The sequence below is a fragment of the Lonchura striata genome, chromosome 4 (genome assembly GCF_046129695.1).
Source record: "Lonchura striata isolate bLonStr1 chromosome 4, bLonStr1.mat, whole genome shotgun sequence".
In the NCBI taxonomy this organism is placed as follows: domain Eukaryota; kingdom Metazoa; phylum Chordata; class Aves; order Passeriformes; family Estrildidae; genus Lonchura; species Lonchura striata.
Window position 1 is genome coordinate 12,006,770 of NC_134606.1, and position 20,672 is coordinate 12,027,441.

At 39.4% G+C, this 20,672-nt stretch overlaps 1 protein-coding gene across 2 annotated transcripts in view; it reads left to right on the forward strand.

The window, feature by feature from the left end:
• The first annotated feature begins 1,909 nt into the window (after positions 1-1,909).
• PPP2R2C (protein phosphatase 2 regulatory subunit Bgamma) overlaps positions 1,910-20,672 on the forward strand; it is a 191,698-nt gene continuing 172,935 nt past the window's right edge. Inside the window, exons 1-2 of one of the 2 annotated variants that reach the window (XM_021550758.3) lie at positions 1,910-2,083; positions 2,245-2,325. In XM_021550758.3, the coding sequence (XP_021406433.1) occupies positions 2,041-2,083; positions 2,245-2,325 (124 nt within the window). In that variant the 5' untranslated portion in view covers positions 1,910-2,040. The remainder of the gene's footprint in view (positions 2,084-2,244; positions 2,326-20,672) is intronic. The other variant, XM_021550759.3, reaches the window with a different exon arrangement.

A 20,672-nucleotide genomic window follows, 5' to 3' on the forward strand; every position in this document is an offset into this window, starting at 1 on the left:
AATGAGTTGAACGCAATAAAATGGCCACATTCCATAAAACTTAAATCTAATATGAATATATTCTCCCAGAACAGGGCCTTTGTTTGCTATTTCAAAGAGTTTTAGAGTTTTCTGTGAAAATAAGAGGCTAACATTAGAATGCTAATATCAGTTTTATTTTTGATAATAATACATTGTCATGAAGAATAATCAAGGTCTATAGGTAACTTTTAGGGGAAGTTAGTACCACTATAAGCAGCTGGATGAAGCTTTACTTTAATACAGCTCTATGATACATTTTTCCCCCTCAAATCATCAGCATAAACATGTTAATTCCGAGAATGCTAGTGCACATCCAGCAAACATATGGCTTGAAGATATATATACACACACTGTCTAAACACACTGGTGTTTTTACCTCAGAAGGCAATACTATCTTTGTAATTTAGGTGAAGTTCCCAGGAAAGCTTAAATATCAGTGTTTTGCTTTGTTGCTAAAAGTACCTGGGAATATTTGCTGAATGTTACTCCAATTTAAAATCTATTTCCTTCAGAAACTGTAATTGTCCTCCTTATCCTTTCACAACGGCCACACTGCACCTCTGTCTTGGATAGAGTGGAGAAGAATGTGAATCAAACTGCCCGCAGTTCATACACCTGAAGGTATCAGGAGGGGTTCTACTTGCTGCAAGAAGGGATGAATGGTATGTCAGGTGGAAAGGTATGTCAGGAAACAATTCTTCCCTGCCACTTACATACTGCTTCACAAACAGCAAAAAGATAGATGGAGGAGCCAGTGCAGTCATGCCATGATAGCCGCCTATGTCGATACTTTATCCTCTTGTTGGCTCCTAATCTCATAGTATGGCTTCATTATAGTCTTCCTCTCTTCTTTCTTAAGCTTTTCTCATTAGCCTATATGAAGTGTGGCTGCTCTTTTTGACACAAACTGTGCCATACGTGGGCCTCTGACACTGTTACCTTGATAAGACAGAAGCCGTGGGCAGGATGCTGCCAACTACAAGCTAAGAGTCACAATTGTCTTAAATTAGGTATCAAGAAAGTCACCTGGTGAACAGAGCAATTAATGTGTACCTTTATATTTCTCTCCTGACATGTTTTTGGGGTGGAAGTCTCTAAGAATAAAGGCGTTTATTAACATATATTTGCTCTAGCTGACTGTTTCAGTGTTTTATAATTTTCCATTTCCCAAACCATTTCCTACTGAAGGCAAAGGTCACTGCACAGAGCCCTTTAGACTTACTTGGTAGCAGGTTTGCTTTCTTTACCAACGTCTCAGGGATGCTGTAAAGACAGTTTGTGTATTCACAGGGGCTCGTGGACCAGAGGAAAACCACTCTCCAGCCTTGCAGTACATATATAACCCAACTGTTCATGTGGCATTTGTGGCCTTGATCAGTGATAGCCCAAGTGGCCTAGGTAAGAGAACTGAGGGCAATGTTATGGGGCGAACGTAGCTGTGGCGAGGCTGAGCGGCACTAGGGCCACCGGCAGTGGGTGCCACTGGCAGTGGGTGCCACTGGCAGTGGGTGCCACTGGCAGTGGGTGCCTGCTGTGTGGTGTCCCCCGCCAGGGATGCGCGTCCAGGCTTGGGGGCAGCCGGGATGCGCGCCCATGCTCGCCAGGCTGCCCGCACCGCAGCCACGGGCGGCACCTGACGGGGAGCGCACACGGAACGGGACGGGCAGCAGGGAGGGCTGTCCTGGCCGGGGCAAGGCCGGGCTGCGGCACCGCACCCCGCCGAAGCCGCCGCGGCCGGGCTCGGCTCGCTCCGCGGCCCCGCGGCTCTCCCGCGCCTCGGGGCCGGCGCTGCCGGGCGCGGCCGGCCCGGGCGAGGCTGCGCCGCCTCCGCCGGGAGCTCCGGGCGGAGCCTTGCCTCCTCCCCGGCCTCCCTCCCCCGGCTCCCCGAGCACCCCGAGGCAGCGGAGGCTGCCTGCGCCCGCTCCGCCGGGAGGAGGAGGAGGCGCCCCGAGCCGCGGGCGCTGGGAGCAAAGCAAAGAACAGTTCAGAGCAGCGGGCGCATTCCGGAGGGCGACACCCATGTCCCACAAACAGGGTATCTGGAAACGCGCTCCTTCCCCCGGTACCCGCTGTCCCCTCTCATCCTCCGCTCCCTGCTCAGCCCTCTCCATCTCTCCTCCCCGCTCTCTTTTCTCCCCCTCGCCGCCACTTTCCCTGTCCCTTCCTCAGCCCTGTGCCCCGCTGGCTCTGTGCCCGACTGACTGTGCCTTTCCTCCTGCCCAGCCGGCGGCTCCCCCGGCCAGAGCGCGGCTGACTGGTGCCTCTGCCAGCTCAATGGAGCGGCCGAGCTCGAGGTCTCCGAAGGTGAGTGCGGGATGCTGAGCGGGCGCGTCCCCTGCCCGCTGGCCCGGCCGGCCGCGGGGGGAAGCGGGGCTCGCTGCTGGCAGCCGCCCCAGCGGTGTGCCCGAGGGCAGGTGTGGAGGTGGGCCGGCAAAGGGGTATCTGCCGGTGCTTTGCATGTTCCAGGCCTTGTAAAGTGCCTTGGCTCGTTTTGTTTTGCGGGGGCGGGCGGGGGGGAAGTTTTTTTTACGTGTAGCAGCTTAGATGGCATGAGACCTTCTGACCTTGGTGTCAGTGGGTGTTGGTGCAAAGTGGACTGAAAAGTTTTCTGGCCTTTTTTCACTTTTAACTTTGAAGAAAGAAGTCACCTGGAAAGTTTTATTTATTAATGTTCTGTGATCAGAAGAGGAACTGTCTTCGGGTGTCAGGACAGGAAAGCCTCTCATACCAACCATACCACACTGTGTATGATTTTGAACAAGCAGAATATCTGAATTTAGGTGTGAACCTGTGTCCTCCAGGATGCCAGATGTGTAGTGTGCTGTGCCCATGAGCATCTTCCAGTGTCTGTTGTCAATGAGTTAAGTGGAACTAAGACCTCATCTTGATGTTTTTGGTCTGCTGGGGTTATGGATTTCTAAGAAGAGTGTATTTACCCTTTGTAAACGTTTAAAATGCATCAGAAGTTGAGTTAGACTGAAAAACTTTCCAATACGGAGGAAGGTGGAACCCTGTAGTAGATTGGCTTCAGATTCAACATTAAGGAAAGGCTGACAACAGGGAAACACTGGAATATAGGAATTAGGTAGATAATGAAATCCCATTCATTTGAGATATTTAATGTTTGTTTCACAAACATACATTGAAGAGATAAAGCCTTGGGGCAGGCAGAAAGATTACTTGTTTGGTGTCTCTTCAGCTATTATCCGTGATCCTTTATGGTTTGAAGTTTTGTGTCTTGTATTTTGCTGTTTGGAGAAATTATTTAAACCCCAGGGTACTAATAATAAGCTGTAGCTTGACCAAGGTTTTGGATTAAGTTTTTCCTTCCTATTATTCCATGGTGAGCGGTGTCCCTATATTTCAAGGTGCACTTAATAGTGTGTGTAATTACACACAATTGCATACTAAAGCATTTATCAAAAGATGTTGTGATTTATTTTTGCCTATGTGATTTTTTTTTTGGTGAAACTGCATACCAAACCAGATGTGATGACGATAGATGGGGGTGGAAATTATATCCGTGTGAGGGAGTGTAATGAGTGAGTGACAGCATTTCTTAGGCATCACAGAATGCTGAAAATGAGCTTTAGTTTGGCATTTACTTTCATTTAAAGATTTGAATGAGTAGAATATGCTTCCTAACCTCATTTGTCTGGGTAAATACCAGTGTTTCAGCACTGCTTTGAGATGATAATGTTTTTTCTCAACAGGTGTTTTATTCCTTTGATTTATTGGGTCATCTCTTTTCACAGGGCATATTCTTTTAAATTACTTTGCTAACCCTAACTTCAGTTCTCTTTAATATTGCCAATTTTTGGATTCCAAATTTTATTCCCCAACTTAAATAGGAATCTTAAATGTTTTCTCTTAACTTACCATGGAGATAGATGAAATTCAGAGACCAGGAAACAAACTGAAGCAATGTCATTTGATCACAAAACCTGTAGAATCAAAGTCATCTGCAGGTAGTAAACCCTGTTTATGTTAATATATTGTATAAAAATATGACATATATATATTATATTGTATATAAATATATATTGTGTATAAATTATATATACAATATATATTGTATATAAATATAAGATATTGCATATAAATATAATATACTGTATATAAATATGACATTTTTCCAGAGTACATGCTGGGTATTAATGCCACTTATATCTAAGTGCACACAGAGTACTATAATCAGCAGACTTTGCAGAAGTGAAAAATAGCTCAAACAGAAGTCCATGGTGGCAGATGACGTGACCTCTTTTGCTTGACACTGTTTTTGGATGAAGTCCAAACCTTTTCCTTTGCTGAAGTATGCCTGTAAAGTAAATTACACAGAGCTAGACAGAATCTTTTGTTTAAAATTGATTGTTCCTATGACTTCCATCACAGACTTTTTTTCTCTCTTTATCCCAGTTCTTTTTTACTTTTCAGAAAGGCCACAACTTTTAATTGCAACTGCATTGGTTAGCTATATTTTCCACCCAACTGATGGACAAAAGGACTAGTTTATCTATATTAAATATTATAGTGTGATTTATATATCTAGATAGATATCTGTGTATATAAACATTTGCATATTAATAAGTTCAGTTAGTGTTCTGGGCATCTCTTGCTGCTTTTGTTTTTGAATGCTTGCATTGACCTTGCAGTACTCTAACTCTGTCAGTTAGACTTCAGAGCTGTGTTCTGCAACATTTCTGTCTTAGCCTAGGAAAGAAAATTTTTTTTTTCCAAAAATAGATGTTAGATGAAAAACATTCATTTACATAACAGAAAAGAAAAATTGCATATTTCAAATGCAAGGAAAATAGAGCATAGTAAGTGAAATATCACAATCAAAGCCAAGATAATCATGTTTGATTTAGTCTTGCTGCCTTGAAACAAAATCCTATTTCAAATATTGCTACTTCTATAATTAATGTCTAAGTGCAAAATATATTTTATTCATGCTAAAAATCTCAAAGCACTTTGCTCACAGTAAGTGCAGCCTCACAAAAGTTGTATGAAGAACAATATTAGTGTATCCATTTACAAGCTTCAAGAATTAAATATAGAAGTTAAGGATGTAATTTTCTTTAGAAGCTGTATGTTAACTATTAGGCAGATAACAACATGGGACTTCTGAAAAGTCACATCTTTTACTCTATGTCCAATGATGTACTGGACTGTTAACAAGATTGCTTAATCTAGAGCCTTTGCTTTAAGTTCCAAATCACATTAACTTCTTGCAAACTGTGTTGGTTAAAGCATGTTCGAAATATTTTAGGTTGTGAATTCTAAGCTGGCATTATGTTATTCTAGATATGAATGATAATATGTTTAATGAAAAGATTCAGTCAAAAATCATATTTTTAGTTTTCACTCTTAAAATTACCTCATTAAAGACTTGAGATTGGTTTACAGCATAAATTTTCTTTTCATCTATTTTGTAACTTTATGCTCTTGAGAGGTTGAAAGCTCTTTTAGGCATCTGTTAGCCTTGTGAATTGCAATGTGAACCTTCCTATTACTTACCTTATGCTGCTGTAACATTCTCTTTTCATTTATGAGTAATTTGAAGTGAGATTAATTGAGAAGATAGGTAGTCTACTGTTTTGCTGTGAAAGTACAATTGAACAGTGTGCCATTTTAAGGAACTAGAAGACTTGTGAACTCATTAATTAGAGTTTAATCACTGTCAGGTTTATCTCCAAGAGCTTTTTGTTTACTGTAGTTTTCAAAGACAGTAAGTCTGGATTTGGTTCAATACTGTCTTTTCCATTATTTCACCAATTCCAGAGAAAGCAATGTGAACAAGTTTACAACTGAAGTAAATGTTCTTGTGAGTTATATCTTCATTAGCAAGATCTAATTAGGAAGTCTCTTCTGTAGATGTTTTCACATCCCAGTCCTTTTGTGGCAGAACCAAGTAAGTGATTTTTTGTACAAAAAGGCATGGTAGCAGTCCTTTTCTACTGCTTCACAGTTTGCCGAGATTTCTTTCAAAGGATCATCATGAATGGATGCCGTATTTCCATCTTAGGTGGCTGGTGTGCTTTACAGAACTGGGCTTCCAGTTGTCCAGTTTGGAGATCACAGAATCACAGAATATGCCAAGGTGGAAGGAAGGGACCCACAGGATCACTGAGCCCGACTCCTAACCCTGCACAGCAGCATCCCCAAGAATCACAGCATGTGCTTGAGAGGGTTGTCCAAATACTTCCTGGACTTTGTCAGGCTTGGAGCACTGCCTTGGAGAGCTTGTTTCAGTGCCCAACCACCAGCTGGATGAAGAACCTTTTCCTAATATCCAACTTCAATTTCCCCTGACACAACTTCAGCCATTCCCTGGGATCATGTCACTGTCACCACAGAGAAGAGATCAGTGTGTGCCCCTCCTCTTCCCTTCATGAGAAAGTTACAGACTGCAGTGAGGTCTCCCCTCAGTTTCCTTTTCCACTTGAACACACCAAGTATCTCCAGCCACTCCTCACAGATTCCCTTGAAGGTCCTTCACCATCTCCACTGCCCTCCTTTGGGTGCTTTGTAATAGCTTTATATCTTTATTACATCATAGTGCCCCAAACTTCCCCCAGCACTCGAGGTGAGGCCACCCCAGTGCAGAGCAGAGCAGGACAATCTCCTCCCTTGCCTGGCTGACAATGCTGTGCCCGATGTCCTCCAGGACAGGGACATCCCACCTGGCTGTCAGGGCACTGCTGATCCATATCCAGCTTTCTGTTGACCAGGACCCCAAGGTCCATTTCCATGGCGCTGCTCTCCAGCATCTCATTCCCCATTATGTCTGTACATTCAGGGTTGCCCCATCCCAGGTGCAGAATCTGGCACTTCTCCGTGTTCCCTTCATACGGTTGGTGACTGCCCAGCCCTCTCATTTGTAGAGATCCTTCTGCAGGGCCTCCCTGCCTTTGAGGGAGCCAACAGCTCTTCTCAGTTTTGTATCATCTGCAGACTTGCTCTGTATTGCTTCAGTCCTGCATCCACATCATTTTTGAAGATGTTGAAGAGCACAGTGACAAGGATGGAGCCCTGCAGAGTCCCTCTAGTGACAGGTCCCCAGTCTGATGTCCCCTCGTCATGCCCCACCCATGAGCCAGTTGCTCAGCCATGCCATGGTGTGTTTATCCAGCTGTGTGCTGGACATTTTGTCCAAAAGGATCCTGTGTGAGACAGTATTGAAAGCTTTACTGAAATCCAAAAAGAAGACATCAGCTGGCTTCCCTTGATCAAGTAAGGGGGTTATTTTATCATAAAAGGATGTCAGGTTTGCTAAGCAGGACTTCCCTCTTGTGAAACCCTGCTGGCTGTGACCGATGACTGTTAGAGGTAGTGTGCTGAACTGTGATTTTTCTGCGGACCACAATTCTGTTTTTATTCAAAGGAAATAAAAACGCTTGGAAGAGATTGATACTCCCCTTTCCTCACCTCAGTGCACATTTTCAATTAGGTTGGAAAAGACCTCTGGAATTGAGTCCATCCTATGACTAAACACCCCCATGTCACCTGGAACATGGCACTAAGTACCTCGCTCAGTCTTAAACAGCTTAGGATGCTACCAGTGTGCATACAGTGCTGTAAGGTGTGTCACAGGGCTTGCGTGTACCCTGATAGCCTCTCTGGTGCCATGTCTGTGAATAATGCAGTTATTCCTGTCCTACCTCACACATTCCTGTTTATACATTCAGCAAATCCCTGTATTTTATGCATCCTTTATTTTGCACTGACTTATTTTGGTGCTTGGTTGGTTAACTATCAGTGACATTGGAGAGCTGTTGAGGCACAGGGAAAGGGCTTCTGCTTGAAGTGAGGGCATCATAATTTATTCCCATTATAACACAGACCAGACCCAGTAAATGACTCATTACAAGAAAATGTGGGTATTTGATTATACTTCTGGTTGTTACTGCACAATCTGACATTAAGCTTCAATATGAAAAATTCAACAGGATAGGCAAAGAGGAAGGGTTAGGATATATTGAAATTGTATTTATGATAGCTTTACTTCTAGTGATACTTTTCTACTGTAGCCCATTTGTGATATTTTTATATGTGGTTTATACATGGCATGGGTTTTGTAAAAATCATTAATTCAGATGTTTCTGTATTATAAAAAAGACTGACAATAAAATACTGGAAAGTACATGTACTTGTTATGAAAAGGAAAAGGTAAGTGACTTATTTACATTTTTATTTGTTGTTTCCTATTTTGGTGTTTTGATTAATTCCTGGTTTGAATTTATGGAATAAATTAATTTTTTAAAGTACATTAAGATTATTTAATTACAATGATTCATAAAATCCTTGCCTCCTGTTTCCATTGGAACGTAATATGAATGCTAGAGTGTGTTTTCTCCTAGGAGTCATTAAACACCATTTGACCATAAAACAAATACTTGTTAATTATTTTATTTTGCAAATGTCTGACCAAAGACTTCAGCTCCTTTTCAGTAACCTGAAAAATGGTATTACTGTTTGGATTAAGCTTGAAGAACAGACTGAGCTTTTTTTTTAAGCAGGTTTTCAGATTTTCCTTTTTCAAGGACCTCACACCTTAAACATACAGAGAATTCTTTAATTCTCTGGATCTTAAATGCCGTAAGTTGCAGCCTTCATCATCTCAGTTTCCAGAGTGTGGTCTTCAGCCAGTTTACTTTTTGCTTTCTAGTCATAGAGTGGCAGACTAATTTAGGTTAAAAATGACCTCTAAGATCATTGAGTCCAACCTTTGACCAAACATAACCATGGTAGCTAAACCTTAGCACTAAATTCCACATCCAGTCCTTTCTTGAATACTGGCAGTGATGGTGATGCCACCACTTCTTTGGGCAACCCATACCAATGCTTAACCACTCTTTCATTGAAGAAATTCTTCTTATGTCCAGTCTGGACCTCCCCTGGTGTGTCTTGAGGCCATTTGCTCCTGTCACTTGTTACCTAGGGGAAGAGACTGACCCCACCTGGCTACACCCTCCTTTCAGGTAGTTTTAAGGAGCAGTAAGGTCCCTCCTGAGCTTCCTTTTCTCCAGACTAAACACACTCAGGTCCTTCAGCCACTCCTCCTAAGATTTACTCTCCAGATGCTTCAGCAGCTCTGTTTCTCTTCTCTGAACTCACTTCAGCACCTTGATGTCTTTCTTGCAGTGAGGGGCCCAGAGCAGGAGACAGAACTCGAGGTCTGACCTCACCAGTTCAGGGGAACAATCTGAGTACAGTGGGTGACCAGAGTACACTGCTCTGGTCCTGCTGGCTAGAGGTTTTGTTGATCATCTTCCTTATTTCACCAAAAATCAAAAACTTTTTATCATTTCATGGTCACTGTATCCAAGATGACCTATGACAACTGCATCTCTCACCAGACCTTCTCTGCTTGTAAGCAGCAGGTCAAGTGGGGCACTGCTTTCCAGTCTGCCCCTTTATATACTTGCTTGGATTTTCTAGTTTCTGTTGGTTTTACTTTTCCTTTGTTCTCTGTAACTCTCCCCTCCACAAAGGGAATTTCAGTCCACTGACTGTTGTACAGTTTGAAAAAGATGTCTCTCCTTTGTGTCACTGAAAGTCTGCCATTTGCAGCAGGTGCCTGCATAGCAAATCTTAGCTCTTTTCCTTCTCTCTCACTCTTTCCAGGTCCATAAGGCTTTCCATTTTATATGATCGCTTCAGTTCCATCCAAATAACTCCTGGCAATTTTAGTTTTATCCATGCTTGAATGGTCAAAATTTCCTTGGCATTTCAGTTTGCCATATACTTTATGAGGCACTCAGTATATATATATACACCATGAAAGATGAAATCACACTGTAGTGGGCCTGATTATGCAATTATTAGCAAGTCAAAAATTATGCTTTCAAGTAACCTGGTCCAGAATTTAACAGGGGCATCTTTTATGAACCCTCTTCCTCATTAAACACTCAATAATTTAATTCCAGTAATGATTTTGTTATCAATAATTACACTGGTGAAGTAAACAATGATTCCATTTGGGCTGTAAATTTGCCATTTAGAGTAATTTTTTACATTTAAGTCAAACATTGTAATTCATCTTGAACAGTGATGGACAATTTAGAGAGTATAGATTTGCCTGTGGTTCCAGCTGAGATACATAAAATCACCAGGTCTTCACAAAGCTTCCTCTTCAATTATAGGTCAAGTCAGAAAGCCAGGGTACTTGTATGGAGATGAATTTTATATAGGAGCAGAGAGTACCAATCTTCTGATTTTTCCAATTCCAGTTTAGAAATGTGTGAAGAAATTGCCCAAGCTGTCTTGCAGAGTGTCTGAAGAGCTGATGCACACATAAGTTTTTTCTACTGTGCAAGGATTTTTTTATGTATGAACCTGTCAAAGCTGAAAGAAATCTCAAGATCTATTCTTCTGTTTCAATCCAGAAGCTTAACTTCTGCAAAAAGTTGTTTTTTTTTTTTTCTTGCATGTTTTTATTGTCTGATGAAAAAATTCCAAAATTATTTCAAAATATTCAGGTATTTTCATCTACCTTTTCTTCACTGTATGCTACTTGAATAGAAACAAATTCAAAATAATGGGCAATAGCCCAGAAATTTTTGTGGGATTGCCTAATGGTACATATAAAAACCCACCAACAGTGAAAAGGTGTTACTTACTAGTCAGATTCTAGATCTTGCCATCTCAGCTGAATTGTCAGGGTTTGGTGATCCAGAAGAGGGAGCTGCCACATAAATTTCTAGCAGTTTTGAACTTAGCAAAGTCTCTTATAATTTTTAATTTTTTTTTTTTTAATTTTAAGACTGACTCCAGGGGTTTCATGTCACTTTTTCAGTCACTCAGTTCATAGTTTGCTGATTTCTAGAGACAGCATTAAAGACTTAGAGCTTTAATTTCCTTCAATTTTCAGTATCAGTTCAGTGTATGTTTTTAAATATTCTGCTTGAATACCATGCTAAAACCTTTGGTTGACTTGATGAATGCAGTGTCTTTTACTTAATCTGCAAAGTCTTTTTAAACATAGATGTTCCTGACTAGCCCACCATGGATTTTTAACGTGCAGGAAGACCTTTGTGGTGGCTGGCTTTCCCCAGTGCAACTTCATATGACAGAGTCACTTCTGAGTCATTGTGGTATTGTTTTCTGTGTAAGGAGTGGCTCTTCTGTCACAGTAAGAACATACAGCTGGTGTTTTGAAAATAGCAATATATATGTAAAATAGCAAAACCAATGTGTACACTTCCATGTGCTTCTTTCTCTTTATTTTTTTTCTTTAGCACTGCAGAGCAATTGATAGTGATTCCATCTATAATTTGTGGGTTATAAAACTAAAGAACGAGGTACTGGGAGAAGGCATTAAAACACATACTTTTACTTGTGGGCAGGAAGGAGGCCAGACTTCCCGAGCATATTGTCAAGTGCATGATTTAACCTAGGCTTTGATATTTGTGGGTGGAATCCTAGATTGCTACTTGCTCTAATGATAGCTCTTATCAAAGCTATTATATCTTCAGATTCATTGTGAGTGTTAAAAACTGATGCAGTGATGTGACTTTGTTTCATAAGGTAACTGGAGTATTAAGAAACAGATGAGACTTTTTTTTCAGCTGCCTAATACATTCCTTGGGTCTTTTTGTCATTAAAAGCTTAGGGGGATACTCAGGATTAAGAAGCTTATATTTGTTCCTCATGAAGAAGAGTGAATACAGCCCCGTGTTGATGATATATTTGTGGGTGATCACCTTATATATTTTGTGCAAATTTTGAGGTGCTGGAAGATGTTCAGAGAAGGGAAATTAAGCTGATGAAGGGTCTGGAGCCCAAGTCTTGTGGAGAGTTGCTGAGGGAACAGGGGTTGTTTCGCTTGGGGAAGAGGAGGCAGGGTGGACCTTATTGCTCTCTGCAACTACCTGAGAGGAGATTGCAGAGAGGTGGGGATTGGTCTCTTCTGCCAAGTAACAAGTAATAGGACAAGCAAAATGGCCTCAAGTTGCACCAGAGGATGTTTAGATTGGATATTAGGAAAACGTTTTTCACTGAAAGGATGTTCAGGCATTGGAACAGGCTGCCAGGGAAGTGGTGGAGTCGCCATTGCTGAAGACAGCTAAATTTGCTGCTTTAGGATGTGGTTTAGTGGAGGACTTGGCAGTGTGGTATTAGTAGTGGGAATGGATGATCTTAAGGGTGTCTTCCAACCTAAGTGATCCTGTGATTCTCTTTCTGGAGATAAGTATAGGATAGTAAAAGACCTTGTGGTTCCAGTGAGGGGTAAGAATGGAGCATTTCATTTGTTATCAGCCTTGAATACTTCTCCATGTGGTAGTATCCTGCTGTTGACTTACTTCATATTTCCAATTAGTAAATCTAGAAATGTGACTACTTTCATAGAAGGTACCATTGGATTCCATTCATACCTCTATGTGGTATCATCATGTGGCATTCAGATTACGTATGCAAGCTGCTCTGTTAGACAATTTAGACATTACATTATAAAGTTGTGTACAACATTCTAATATCAGAATGTGCCAATATGAAGAACTCTTATTTTTAGTTATTTTGTAAAATAGTTTTGAAATTCCTATATTTTTTACATGCTCACAAATGTCCATACATACACTTTTTTTCTTATATCTATGCAAGGTTCGTATAAAAATCAAAAGAAAATTCTGTAAGATCAGTGTAGATGTGTTTGACTTTTCGTCCAGGAAGCTTCAGAATAAGTATGTAAATAAATACTAGGTTTTTATATTCATAATATTTTGCACATGGCTATTACAGTTGAAATATTTAATATTTAAAAATATATGTATATTCAAAAAAGCTATGGCCTTTTTGTAAGTTTTTAAGTCTTCCATCAAATACAGTTTCTTTTCAGAATACATACATTCCCCAGATGTTCTGGTTCTGTTTATTTGCAAGCACATTTTATAGTGGCTCATGTCACAGTGAATAGAGTTGACAGTTGGGCTGATTGCAGGAATATGCAAAATGTTAACCTCATAAATCTTTCTCCACCTATTGTATTGTGTAATTTTTACAAAATATGCAGAAGTATGGTGCAAGAGACAGTTCCATTATTTTAGTTGGGACCATTTTGGTATTGCAGTTAACGCTGATGCATTCAATTCAGAGACAATTATGTCTAGACACTAAAAGGGGCTGTTGATTTGACATTCTATTCATAGAGAGGGCATGTGTCATTCAAAAGTGAGTTGTAAAACTATTCAGCATGGCTGCATTGTTAGTGATGTGCCTTTCCACTTCACACTACTACTATAACTAACTACCATATTTAGTGATCTTGAGATCCTGAAAGAAAAATAACCCACAGTTTCTTTGGGATATACAAATTATGTTAATATTCCTTCTCTTTATACTCAGAATAAACTTCTGTGTTATGACTGGGCTCAAAGATGCAAAGTAGAAGTGTTATCCTTGCAAGACATGTTGGTTTCTTGTTAAGTCTGTCATACTGAGTAATTTTTGTGATCTTTGAAATTTTTGATACAGACTAGTTTTCATCAATATATGGTTTTGTTTATCACATAACTCTTGCTTTTGAAGTTTCTCTGATAATTTCTTGTGTTAACATTGTAAACTCAGTTTTGAAATGGATTGTTTGTTGTGGAAATACCCCATGCTTCAGATTTCATTTATTTGTAAGAAGCACTAACTTGTTGTCCTTTGTAATGGTATACAAAGTAGATATAATAAATTTAAAGTAAGAAGAATTTTTATTTTTCATCCACTGCATCTTAAAATTGTGGGATTTTTTACCTTGAGATTTTTCATGTATGTTTTTTCTTTTTCCCCTTAATCTTGGCAGGCCGCTACTTTCTGCTTATTCCTCTATTCTAAACCAGGGCATCACAGCCATATTTCACTTTGATTGCTTTTTCTGGATTGAGTTTTTTCTCCCCAAGAATACTTCCTCCAGTGGAATGTCCACCTTTCCTAAGTGAAAGCTAGAGAGACTTTGTGAGTCTGCTGAGTGCATTGAGAGTGTAGCTGTGTACTGGTGTTTCTTCAGAAAGGTGACACCATGCCTCAGAATCTGTGACTCTGTGACTTTTTGATTTCTCCCTCTCCTCATGCTCCTCCACATTAATCAAAAATCTTCCTTAAAGCATGACACCTGTTGACTTCTGGAAGTAACAACTGTGCATTGAAATTTACTTCAATTTAAGAATATTGGAATTTTAACTTGGCATTTCGGATTCCTAGTCTGATGATTTTAGAGGCATAATTGTTCAATGATAATTCCAAAAATGCCAAGAGCTTTGTTGAAGGACTTAAGTTCTGTTTTCTTGATGATGTCAAATCATAAAATGTATCCATGCAGAAATAGTAAATAGACTATTTTGTGTCAAGAAAACGGACCTCAAAGTTTAAGCTTCTTGATTCTACTATGAGACAAATCAGCTCTGCTAGAGAGCATCTCCAGAAGCAGTAAGAAGATCTGTCTCTCTCTTTCCCCTCCCATGCTGAGGTGAGTCTCTAGAGCAGCTTGTGTCCTGTATTGCACATCAAGTGTTAGTTGTGTAGTCATTGCTTGCTTTAGCTGCGAGTTCAGAAAGTACCCAGAGCAATGCCTGTGCTGGCTGGGGCTGGGCAGTGCTCACCTGGGCAGTACTGACCCCCTCACCCTTGCTAAAATCACTCACTCACAAAGAAGCTCCAAAGCATCTGACAACTGTGTATGTCTCTTTCTCTTTCTCCTTCTCTCTGTGTTCTTTCTCTTTCTATCCCTCTCATCACATGGTTGAAAGAAAGCATGTATTTAAACGCTGTAGTTAAAAAGCTGAACAAATGAAGGAGGATTGCAAACCCCCAACATTCAGTGACATCATCCCATATTGCTGTTTCTATAGGTACCCTGCCACATTTGATTGCCAGGTTTTACGTGTCTCTATTTTACTTTTTGTGTATGCAGTGTGACAGTAATTGGGGCTCTGTACTTCTCCAGACACGGAGCTGTGTTGTTTCTTTGGTAAGAATATTTAAGTGTGTAACCATTCACATAGATTGCTTTTCCACCAGCAAATGCTTACCTATGTAAATGTAACATTTGAGTTCAGATGAGAGCACAAGTCAAGAAATTCAAAGATATAGTTCCCACAGCAACCATAATTCAACCTCGTTGCTGAGAAAGCACAAAAGCTCGTACCAAATACCATGCAGAATACTGCATGTATGCAATTTTACGAGACACAGTTGCTAGGCAAGCCATAAATTTTAATTTCTAGAGGTATTTACATTCACATTTTATATCTCTTAGAATAAAATCTGTATTTTTTGAAACAGAGCAGAAATGAAAAAATGGAATAGAGGCCATTTGGATTAGTGTATCTTTTTGCTTTCTGTAATGTACAACTAATTATATTACTATCTCTGTCTTTCTGTTGACTTATTTTTAAGGGAGTAATATTGAATGTGAGATACAATCTGGTCTACTTTCTTATCTAACTCTTATTTTTTCTCTTTTTTTACCCCTATTAGTAAACCTGCAGCTAAAGGGGTCTACTTTTTTGCCTAGTAAGGATAAATAAATCAGATATTTATCTACATGTAGCCATGCATCTTACTATTCACCTTAATCTGTCAATTAAGGCTCCATTATAAAATATCCCAAAGCATATGGAATGTGTTTATTTTCAATATCTTATAGGGTACTTTTGGTTTCTTTGTTTGCCAACTAAGTCTGCTGATTTGGTCATCTTAAGACATGTTTAGTTATTATCACTGTTAGTGAAGAGATGGAAGTGTCCTTGTTTTGAGTTTATATTTTTTATTTAGAAAAATGTAAGTATTTCAATTATAGTACTTAATGAGTATAGCAAATGTTTGTAAATAATATCTACAGGATTTCCAGAAGCTGGTTGGCTGAAATATCTATATGAACTTTCTTAGCCTTTCTGATATGGCCAGAGGAAAGAGAGACCATGATGTTTGAAGATTGGTATATTAAGTCCCATTCCCATGAGTGATTATTATATCTGTAGGCTAAATTGAGTATTCATGATTATTTAAAAAACATTCCCTTTGACTGTGGCATATGCTAATACCTCATAATTTATTTGGAAAAAAAAAAATCACTGCATAGCTGTATCTCAGCAGTCATTTAAAATAAAAGAAAAAAAGGGAAATGACACAAGGTAAAGAAGGTTCATGATAAGAGATTCTCTTCAGTAAACTACAAAAAATTAATTTAGACTTCACCTCGTTTTTACCAGACTGATTTTTCTCAGCCTTCCATCACATCTTAGCCTGCTCTATGAGCCTTTTTATGGACAGTCTGGGCAGAGCTGAAAGACTGATAGGATGTGGAAATGTTCTCTTTGGGAAATCTTTGGATCCTGCCCTTCCCAGATTGTTAGGCAATCTGCTCGAGGAAACCTGTTTTGACAGTGGCTGTTATCTCTGCTCAGCAGAGTCCTGTAGGGACCGTCCCTGCCTACCTCAAAGCCAGGGTTAGGAGGATTCTCTCTGCAGCCCAGTGCCTTCCCAAAGCTTTATTGTTCTGTTTCATTGTGTTCAAAAGCTACTTAGGAACTGCACACATAGTACTGTACGTGTGTCTAAAATAAAGTTGTTTGTGTAATGAAATGCAGGTTTTCTGGTGTAAGAATTTATAACCTGAAATTTGAACTCCATCTGAAAATTAAAACAAACACAGTGGCTCAACAATTTTTTACTAGGTAAACACATGAAGATTAGTTAAATTCTGGCTGCCATCAGATCAAGAGTTGGTCTAGGTTTTCCACAGTGACTTCACTGTGTCTGAATTCTATGAAATGACGAAGGGCACTGGGAATTGTGAACCATGGCAATTATTCAAGGAGCAGGAGGTGGCCTGGTGTTTGTGTGGAGTCCTGGATAAAACTTGATTCATAAGGCTCTACGTCTGCTGAAACAGGAAGATGCATACTTTGGATGTAGCTTTTGGGTAAGAACTGTGTTGTGATCATAAGCTTCCATCAACAACTTTAAACATTTCTTTTTCCAATGTATATAGCTAATATTTTGGGGCTTCTCTGTAGTGTGAATAGTTACAAGGATGGTTTTGTTTTCTCCTTTCTGTCCTCTTACATGTAGTTGTTGTGGTTTTAGTATTTGAAGTGACATAAATAATGGCAAACTTCAGTGGAAACTAGAAGTGTAGAGGGAGGATTTGAGATAACTGGAAAACAACAAAATGTTCTACTTGAAATTGATCTATTTGTAGTAAATAGAAATGCATAAATAGACACAGGTTCTATAAAACACTAAGGTTACATTTGTGTTCATTACAAGCTGATGAATAACTATTGCTGGCTGACTTGATGTAGTTATTATATACAATTAATTACTGTGCATACAGGCTCAGGGAAGAGAAATGCACAGTCAATACTGCCAGGGACTGCTGGTAATCATGATGAGCTCATTTTGTTTTGAGGTAATGGGGGTCCTGTGGGATGAAAATGCCTATATGGGGAACTGCTTTCTGTGTAGCTGCAAAAGTGCCTGGTGTTGGGAACAAGGTCATAGTTTCAACACTCACTGCCATCAGAGGAGAAATTTGGTGTAACTCTACTTATGCATGTGTTTCTCCTCCAGCATGTAACTTCCTCTGTGTGTGTGTGTCCCCAGAGACACGGATTTCCTAATGGAACAGAGGATTCTGATGAAAGTGGATGCCCATGTCACCTCACAGTTCTCAAAGGAGAAGAAAATTTCCTTGGTGGGATTAAAACCATCTGCTTGCATCAAGGGCTGTTAGGTTTGAGATAGGATTTGATGTTAAATACGTTAGTCACTCTTAGTAATGGAGGGTTGGTATGTAGAATATACTGTCCTATATGTTAAAGATTTTTGTCCCTTCTCTTCATTTGAAAATAGGTATTTTTTTTTGTCAATACAATGAGCTGGAAAGAGGTAATTAAAAAAAATGAGTTTAATTTAAAAAAAAATTTCAGTATTTTCTGTTTATATGCAAACATTTCTTTTGACATCCTGTCAAAATTACCACAAATATGTTTGAATTATCTTTCTTAACTCTGATAGAAGTTGACTGTTCTCTGTTATTGAAGGTAACGCAGTTCTTTTTGCAGGATTGTATTTCCAGTTTCCAACTTTGATGAACTCCTATCCTTTGAGGCTAACAATTTTTTTCCCCCATATTGGCTTCAGGCTGATTTTTCACAGAAAAATCTAGTTAAGATTGCCATCTTAGTTTTGAGCTTAAGCTTCACAAGAAAATTCTTGGTATCCTTTTGCCCATTAAAAAAAGAAAGAATTCCATCAACCTCTCCTGGAGGAAGCTCAGTACTTAAATGCTTTGAAGGAGGAACTTCAAATTGACAAGGTGAATATAATCAATTTGACTATATTCAAGTGTCTTTGACTGTCCCTGTGAATACCCACTCTTCTTTGACCAATTTATAAACCTCTGGAAAATGGTTGTTTCAATAATCTTATGTAAGTTTGGTAGAAATGGGTAGATAGATTTCCCCCCCTTTTCTGTCAGTTCAGCATACAGGGAATGTATCCTGATGGAGAGCTGAATTGACCTTTGTGCAATTGCAGTTCTGGTCTGATTGGAATCAGAGATGATTTTTGGTGTTGAAGTCTTACAATTTTCTGTTCTCTTTGAATTGCATTCTCTCTGTCTGCTGGAAAGGGGCTGAGTAGAGGAAGAATCACTGTTTGATTTGACATAGAGCAGGTACTGGCCATCAAGAGTACTTTGGAAAAGGATGCTGGAGTTGAAGGAACCAGCACAGGGACTGGCACTGTGGAGCTCAGGTGTAAAGGAATCAGAGCTCTGAGTGTGTGGAGGACACTGGTAGTACTTGGTTTTCACAGTTACATGCTGAAGCTGCCTGAACAGAGACTGGGAATGAGGTGAAAACCTGGGAAGAGGCATTATGAGGCGGGGAGGAGAGACGTGGAGGTGGATGTCCTGCAAGGCCTGGACAGTAACATAGCTTACCTGAGAACTGCTGCACATCTGGTATAGAAGGCTGCCTGGCATCATTGCTGGCATGGGAGTGAAGCTGTACTCCACCAGGTGAGTTCTTGGTATGTACTTTTGGGCCAGCTCTTCATTAAAAGCACAGACTGATAAGTTTCTGGAGCAAATAGTGACCTACTCAGTTCAAGAAACAGGGAATTTTCCAGTAGACCTCATGATTGCAAAGTTACAGAAGATCTGTGAAGGTATTAAATTTCCTGTCATCTAATGGAATATGTTTCTTTTTTTTAAGAACTTGGAAATTTTTTACCTTTGAAAACCTTCTCAGAAACACTTCAGAATTGCCATATCAAGAGTGCAATTGCCTGTGGAGCCTAATTTAAATGCCTGACATGTATGCATTGTAGTATAATAATTATATTATGATGCTGGTTTAATTTTCACCCGGTTGAGCAGATGAATCAGAGCAGTGAAATGCAGAATACTGTTCTATGAGCCGTGTCTGATCTATTGCAAAAATTGGAAGACATGTTGTTAGCATTCTGGAGAGCTGGAATCTCTGTCCCTGTAGTGAGATTTCTGTGCAAGGTAAGAAGCATTGCACTTTATAATGTGCTAATGTTCCTAATGGTGTGGTTTTAGTTTTTGGGTATCTAGGTTGGGATGCTGAATTGCTGGGTAGGCACTATTGCACTCGGTCAGTGGAAATCCTGTACAAAAAGCTATAAACCATAGAAAACATAAGGGATTGGGCCACATAGTGAGGAGTATGGAGAAAACAAGTCAACTACAGGCATAACATTAAGTGAGTTATATCATTTTAGAGTGTTGAATAAAGTAAGGTTAAAATTTTGATGATCCCAGCATGCAGCAGTCATCAAATTACATACTGTAGATTTTAATTTCTGGTTATTTGCATTTGCACTGCTGGTGAATAACTTTTTAAGAATTGTGTGTATGAGGGAGAAGGAAAGACTTCACATAACTACAGAAATAAAAAATAATTTTGGATTATAATGGCTTGCTCTACAGAAATATTTAGAATGAAGAATAGTACATTAAGTACAGTATCTTCCCACTTAGTCTCTTGCTAATTAAAAAAATACTGTTTTAGCATCTTAACATTTTTTCCAATTGCCTTAGCTGCTGTATGTACAAATGCAGAAAAAAACTGTGTAAACATAGAAAATGAAAGGGACTGGAGGTTTTGGATAAATACTTACCACTTGCTATAAAAGACAAAAGTAAATGAAAAGGACATAATTTTCAGAGATTTCAAATGTAATTATGTTATGTCATAATTTTATAGGGTATTAGCCTTATAGAAGTAGTTGTGAAAAATAAAGTAAAATTCAGAAACCATATTCCACTGGTAAACTATATTTGATAAAAATAATATATAAAATAATACTTATATGTAATATTTAAAGTTTAAAAAATCAAAATTGTGAAAGTTTAGGTGTGTGACAATCTTGTGGCATTAGAATTCTAACTGACTGCAAAATCAAAGTGTTGTGAGCAATGAATCTGTGGATTTAGGTGAGAAATAAAATCTTATTTCTGGGTTTGGGAGGTTGTCATACTTCCTTTGTATTCCTAGCATTAAGTATCATTTTGCAGTAATGATGCTTAATACATCCAGCAATGCATGTGAAGGATCTGAAAACTGAGATGCAACATATCAGATTGACTAATACATTATGAAGTGGTATAAACAATTTTAACTAAATTTAGT